The sequence below is a fragment of the Chaetura pelagica genome, unplaced genomic scaffold, assembly GCF_000747805.2.
Source record: "Chaetura pelagica isolate M959 unplaced genomic scaffold, ChaPel_1.0 scaffold963, whole genome shotgun sequence".
Lineage (NCBI taxonomy): Eukaryota > Metazoa > Chordata > Aves > Apodiformes > Apodidae > Chaetura > Chaetura pelagica.
Window position 1 is genome coordinate 878,653 of NW_009952705.1, and position 7,012 is coordinate 885,664.

The window sequence follows — 7,012 nt, forward strand, 5'->3', positions numbered from 1 at the left end:
CTGGGGGGGCCCGTGCCCCCCCGCCACTCCGCTGGGCATGGCTCGCCTGGTCTGGGGGATTGTGCTCCCACAGCACCAGGCTGGGCCAATACCTGAGACCACACTGACACACTTGGTTAGGAGATGTGGAAAGCTTTTCTCCAGTTTATTTTGTGCTCTGCACAATCTTGGTAATGGCAAAGGCCTGTGGAATCACATCTCAGTCCCTCCAGGGAACAGGATTTATGGCCCATGGTTACTCCTTTCCCTGTCACCTCCCTATCTACGATCATCACAAACTGAGGCACCATGGACAGCAATTAAAGTAATTGAAAAATAACTTCAGAAAGGTACCTCTTACACTGCAGCTTACACCAAGTCTGTGTAACATCAGGACACAGAGGACATCCAGCATTTAACAGGCCTGATCAGTGGAGCCTGTGAGCATGTTGACTTCTCCTGTTTGTGGGACCTGAGACATACAAACCACAAACAGGGAACTAAACCCATGAGGGAACTGCTGTCTGTCTGTGCCTGGTGCCAGACACCTACACCACCATATCCCTGCTTTTTTCACTACTACAGTCGCTATTATTCACACTTCCCAGAAGTGAGAATTTATATTAATATCCCATTTTTGTTCCACGTACTTTACCAGAGCATGTTATATAAAAATGTTTATTGGACTAAGAATAAAATAAATACAAATGAATAAAAGATAAAAGGCACTTTGATGTTATAAATACCAATGTTTCTTCTTTGTACATAATCTAGGGCAACTTTTTTTCTTGACTTGTTGTAAAGTTTGCATCATACAAAAGCTGATGACTCATAAAACATTATTTTACTTTTTGGAATAAGCTGCTGACATGTAAAGTATCTTCCTTGTGAACTGGGATTTCTAGAGGGAAACTGCCTATGGGCTATTTATTCTTGGCATAAACAGCAAGACTAGCCAGCCCCGTGGGAAGAAGAAACACCCTATAGGTGACACCCCCTTTGGAAGGTATAAATAGAGATCTGCGGCAACCACCACCCTGCAGTCTGATTCAATATCAAGCTGTGCATCTTGCTTTGGGCTTTGGGTTGGATCTGCAGCTGTCCTCAAAATGAGTTGTAGTATTAAGCAGACAACTGGCTCTTTCAGAGGCAGGACCAGTGGTGGCAGCTGTGTTATTGGTGGTGGTGGTGGTGGTGGAGGAGCACGGATCTCCTCAGTCTCTTCTGGAAGATACACGACTTGCGGGATAGGTGGTAGCCGAGGGTTTTCTGGTAGAAGCTACTGTGGTGGTGTGAATTACGGAGGAGGACTGAGCACTGGCAGTTTGGTTGGTGGCAACTACGGAGGCGGCTTAGGAGCCGCTGTCCTCGGAGGATGCTCAGGCATTGGATTCAGTGGTGGCAGTGCTCGCTTTGGCGGTGGCATTGGTGGTGGCCTTGGTATTGGTCTTGGTGGAGGGGTAGTTGGAGGTGGTTTTGCTGGTGATGGCATTCTTCTTTCTGGTGACGAAAAGGTCACCATGCAGAACCTTAATGACCGCTTGGCTTCTTACCTGGACAAGGTGAGGTGCCTGGAACAAGAAAACGCTGACCTGGAGTGCAGAATCAGGGAGTGGTATGCCAAGCAGGGCCCTTTTTGTGAGCCACGGGACTACAGCTGCTATTATAAAGAAATAGAAGATCTTCAAAATCAGGTAACATAATTTCTCAGCTGCTTTTTCTTTTATAAGCTTCTCCCATGGTGCTGGTTCACAACTTTATGCAGTTACCACAAGTATCGTTTCATTGCTGGAAAATGCTTTTTGTAAACAGCCATTAAAGACCAACTGCCTGGGGAAAGCCCCAGTGTAAAAACCCTGAGTGTTTGGACTATTTCCACTGCTTTTATTCATCAGATAAATTTGAAGGAGAAAATGTTACTTTCATGGAATACATCTGGCTTGGCTCCGTTGTCTTTCTGAATTAGGTTTATGCCAAGGCATTCAAACAGATACATGCCCAGAAAGCAACTAAAAGAGAAATAATGGATCTCATTTATTTGCCTGAATATGTATTATTCGATCTTGTGGAATTCGATCTTGTGGAATTACAGTTAAACATTGTTTCCTTTTTTTACTAGTTTACTCTTTCATGCAGAATTGGGAAACATCAGACATCTAATTAAAAACAAGAACAAAGAGAGTATTGCCATAACACATTTGGAGCATGTAATTTAAAATTAAAAACACTTGCAAAGTGTGTTTGGCAAAAATTCTAGAATGCCAATGCAGAATAAAGTGAAAAGAATCTGGGAAACAGACAGAACGAGACAGACTTATACTTAAGTCTTGAAACAAAGCTTTTAAATCTCTTATCCATGAAAGGAAGATTTAGATTTAAAAGATTAGGTGGATTGTGCTGGACAGCACTAGTTAAACGTCCCTGACTGTCTGCATCTGAACCACAGGTTTTATCATTTTAATGCCTTCACCCTGCTCCCCTGGACACTCCCTCCTGCAGGCCTCAACTCCCCAGGGCTGTAACCCAATATAAAAAAAAGAGAGAGAAAGAGGCTGGGTCTGGTAGCAGCACTCCATGGGTACACCTGAGCCTGAGGATGTAGGGGAAAGACTTCAGGAGTCAGATTGTCTGTGCAACCATAGACAACAACAAGATCATTCTGAACATTGATAACAGCAGGATGACAGCCGATGACTTCCGAGTGAAGTGAGTACCCCTCAGCTGTCCCTTCCTCTGTCACTGCGCTCCTGCTCACAGAGCTGGTGAGAGGGGGCTCCCAGGCAGGTCTCCTATGATCCTCTGGTTAGGACAGGCTGGAGATTATGCAGAAAAGCTCTTTGATCCATCCCCTCTGGAGCTGCCTTAATGAGTGGTAGTTCAAGGATGAGAACAACAAGATGGTTTTGATGGATATTAGAATTCTTCAGAAAGCAGAAGGGATCTGCAGACAGGGTGTGGTGTAGGTTCACCTGAGCTGCCATTCCAGCACGTGGTGCCTTTCAAAGGGGAAGCTTTTGTTCTTCCTGCTGCAGACAGGCAGTGAGGGACACCTCTGCCCCAGCAATGAAGCTCCCAGGAAGGCAGAGGGAGAGCAGCGGTGACGGAGCCTCTGACTGCTGTTCTGAGCATCCTGCTGGGCAAGCTGGGAAAGTGCTATAGGAAAGATGGAAAGAAGAGCAAAGGGTGGTGTAAGACACTGACTGCTCTTTCTCGCTTGCTTTCTTCCACACAGGTACGAGACGGAGCTGGCCCTGCGCCAGAGTGTGGAGGCTGACATCAACGGGCTGCGCCAGGTCCTGGACCAGCTGACGCTCTGCAGGTCTGACCTGGAGGCACAGCTGGAGTCGCTGCGGGAGGAGCTCTGCTGCCTGAAGAAGAACCACGAGGAGGTAGGGTCCTGCCCCTCCTGGGTCAAAGGCCTGAATTCATGCAGGGTCCACCACCCTCCCTCCCTGGGGTCCCCACCCCTGGGGTGCTGGCTGTGAGGGGCTGATGAAGACAATACACATGAAGTAGGAGCCGTGCATGTCCAGCAGACAGGGGCTCTGCTGAGGCAATTGCTCATCCCTACAGGGGAACTGAACTCCCTCAGGTTTTTCCTTCTTTTTAAAAAATGACATGATCTGGGTGCTGTTTCCAGGAAATGAACTGTCTGAGGAAACAATCGACTGGAGATGTGAGTGTGGAGGTCAATGCCTGCCCAGGCCCAGACCTCAGGAAGATCCTGGAGGAGATGAGGTGCCAGTATGAAACACTGATTGAACGCAATCGCAAAGAAGTTGAGGATTGGTATGAGTGCAAGGTAGGTAAATTCACACAGTTCTGACCTTCCTTAGCTAACACCCAAGCAATGGTTTCACAGGGATTTATTACACTTTAAAACTACACAACATAATTCTGCGACAGTGTTTAGCATGGGTTTAAATTGACCAAGTGACACTGGGGATACTGTCACTCTGTCCTGTTCATGGTGTGATGGGAATTGCTGTGATAGTGAGACTTGAGGCAGAAACCCTGTACAAAGCAGTAAGTAGTGAGAACAACTGGACAGCAGAACTACAAGTGAAGTTTACACTTCATTAGGAAGAGAGACCTGTCTCATTACATGCTTTGTGTTAGCTCCTCTGCACTTTCCTTAATATTTAATCTGCCTTACTTTAAACATTCCCTGAAGAACTTTATTGTGGATTATTGATTTTCAGATTGAGGAGGTGAATCGGGAGGTTATTACAAGTGGGCAGGAGGTAGAGACGTGCAACAATCAAGTCACTGAACTGAGACGCCAATTGCAAGCCCTGGAGATCGATCTCCAGGCCCAGCTCAGCCAGGTGGGTGCTGAGCTGCTGCAGACATCAGCTCTCTCACAGTTACACTTTGGTGAAAGAACTGATAGTGTCAAGGAAATGTTTTTCATGCCTGTATTTGTATTGTGCCACACTTCACTCCTCAGAGGGACAACCTGGAATCCTCACTGGCTGAGACAGAATGTCGCTACAACAACCACCTTGCTGAGCTCCAGAGCCAGATCACATGCGTGGAGCAGCAGCTGGCTGACCTACGTGCAGAAATGGAGTGCCAGAACCAGGAGTACAAGATCCTGCTGGATGTCAAATGCCGTCTGGAGCAGGAGATCCACACGTACCGCTGCCTGCTGGAGGGCGGGCAGCAGGACCTGATGTGAGTAGCCTTGAGAGGCACGGAACGATACACTAGGATACGAGTGTCCTGGGTATTCTAACATAAAAGCAAAGTGAGCAATAGCTGGAGGCCTTACAAGGCTCCTTCACCTGCACTGACCTGTTCTGGCTGCCTGGTAATCCATGGGGATAATCTGCCCCCCTATCCCGTGCCACCCGTCACCACCAGAGGAAAGGTCACTGCAACATTCTGCCCATTTTATGCCAAGAAAGGAAACAGATTGAAAGCAGCAGGGACAAGGAACAAACTGTACTTCTAGTTTATGTGTAATTTTGTTCACTAAAATGTTCTTTTCCTGTTCCCATAGTCAGCAAGGAGGAATTGGTCAGTCATCGGGTCTAGGAGGAGGAGTTGCAAGAACAAGTGGGATAGGAGGAGGAGGTATTATTAGAACAAGCCACACTTACACATCATCTTCCCAGATGCCAACCTGTGCAGCTGCGGAGATACAAGGTAAGATGCAACACTCCACCAGATCTCCACAGGCTTCTCTGTTCCACTGCAGTAAGAACAGGCAGCAACAAAGACCTTTCCCATGTTGCTTACAGGTGCTATTTGAAAGTTTTCCTGTGAGGCTGCTGGGAAATACAGGAAGGGAGGCCACAATGAATGGCTACAGAGAGTGCTCCTAGGGAGCTGTGATGCTGCTGGGAAGCATAAGACCAGCAAAAAGGAAGGACAGGGAGAGGGATAAAAGGAGGAAGAGAGTGTCAGCAGGCAGGGAAGTCACAGAGAACATGGAGAAAGGATTGACATGAAATCTGGGACAAAGGAAAGAGAAGGAGAAAGTGGAGTGGCCAGAAGTGAGGGAAAAAAAAAGAAGCAGGAAGCCTGGGAATACTGGCAGACAACTACCAGTACTATTTCAGGGGAAACATCCAGCCAAACTAAAAAAGAAAGGAATATGGTGACAGTTGGTCCAGAAGAATGAGTGTGAGCAGGGGCATTATTCTGTCAAGGACCCTGATGCTGTTCCCTTACCCAGACTGTTGCTGGTGCAGTGTTTGCAGCCTCCCCCATTTGGCTACAAATCCCAACTGCCCGACTGGCAGGCAACAGTCAGAGCTTTCCAGGAAAGGACAGTATTTATGTGAAATTCTAACTGAACTGGCTTGTGAAATGATCACGTGTATAGAATGACAGTGTGGGAAAGAATATGTATTTGCTATAAACAAAGTAATGTTTCCTTTGATCTCTCCAGTGCCTTGCAGAAGGATTTGTGATTAAGCAGAGAAATGAGAATACTCAACAAGAAAACCATGAAGCAGAGCCATGGATAAAGAGAGAATATTTACTGTATGCCCCTGCAAAGGGCAAGGAGGTGCTTTTTTATATTACTCAGCAATGCTAAGCAATGTGTCAGAGGGATGAGCAGAGCGTTGGGCCACATTCTGCTTGTTTTGCTATTTGCTTTTTCCAGTCTGTATTGCTGTGTGTGCCCAACCACCATGACTAGTGCTGGAGTAAGCCAGTAGAATGATCACTAATGTACCTGCTGGGGAAAACATTTCTCTAATAAAACTTTACTTCTGCCTGATGCAATCAAGAAACCTGTGTCTGGAAACTGAGTTCCTTTAGCAAACCAAGTGCTGAGCCATACACAAGGGTCACCTAAAGTGCTCAGGGTCATACTCCACTGGGAACAAAGCTGCTCTGCCAGTGGGAGCCAGAGAATGGCCTCACTGACCTTGCAGACCTTGTCCACCTCCTCCCTGCCAAAGCCTGTAGCACACACTGCCTGTTCCTGCATCACATCTCCCAGGATCTACATGAACATGCACTTTGGGCAATGCCCAGGTGCTTCCCACAGAACATTGTGCTAAAAAGCAATTTTAGAAACTTTTTGAAAGTCAGTAATGGAACATCTGGAGCCAGACTGCCTCTGCCCCATCTGCTCACACTTCATCATCCAGCCTGAGGACTCTGATGAGGCTGAAGAGGAAAGCTCAGTCTCCACAATTGCTTCCATTTCTGATGACATGTTATATATTCTGACCTTCCCATTGGGAAAAGGACCGGGGGCAAAAAGTTTCTTTCCTATCTATTTCCACACAGTGACTGAGCCATTTACTGCTCATCCTTCTATTTCAAAGTTTCAACCTGAACATTAGCAACTGTTAAAAGATCACACACTGAACATACCTTGTTGGGGAAATGGAGAGGGCAGGATGGGAGCTGAAAAAGTGCAGCTCAGCAGAGAATACAGATAATAAATAATCTGTTGGTCCAGATCACCAAGCAATGATGGTTTTACAGGTCCCTTCCACCCTACAGGGTCACAGCTACAAGGGCAGCACTGGCTGGGGGGGTGCCACTTCTGGCTCCCTGTGATGGG

General features: G+C 46.9%; 1 protein-coding gene across 1 annotated transcript; it reads left to right on the forward strand.

The window, feature by feature from the left end:
- Window positions 1–1,088: 1,088 nt before the first annotated feature.
- On the forward strand, window positions 1,089–6,227 carry LOC104385669 (keratin, type I cytoskeletal 13-like). The gene is made up of 8 exons (XM_009994152.1): window positions 1,089–1,673; window positions 2,603–2,685; window positions 3,212–3,368; window positions 3,620–3,781; window positions 4,182–4,307; window positions 4,430–4,656; window positions 4,985–5,130; window positions 5,879–6,227. Exons 1-8 carry the CDS (start codon window positions 1,089–1,091, stop codon window positions 5,902–5,904), a joined length of 1,512 nt encoding a protein of 503 aa, XP_009992454.1. The 3' UTR covers window positions 5,905–6,227.
- The last annotated feature ends 785 nt before the right edge of the window (window positions 6,228–7,012 follow it).

Coding starts and splice junctions, on each gene's coding strand:
- LOC104385669 (XM_009994152.1), top strand. CDS start 1,089: ATGAGTTGTAGTATTAAGCAGACAACTGGCTCTTTCAGAGGCAGGACC. Junction 4,308..4,429: donor TCCAGGCCCAGCTCAGCCAG/GTGGGTGCTGAG, acceptor TTCACTCCTCAG/AGGGACAACCTGGAATCCTC. Junction 5,131..5,878: donor TGCAGCTGCGGAGATACAAG/GTAAGATGCAAC, acceptor TGATCTCTCCAG/TGCCTTGCAGAAGGATTTGT.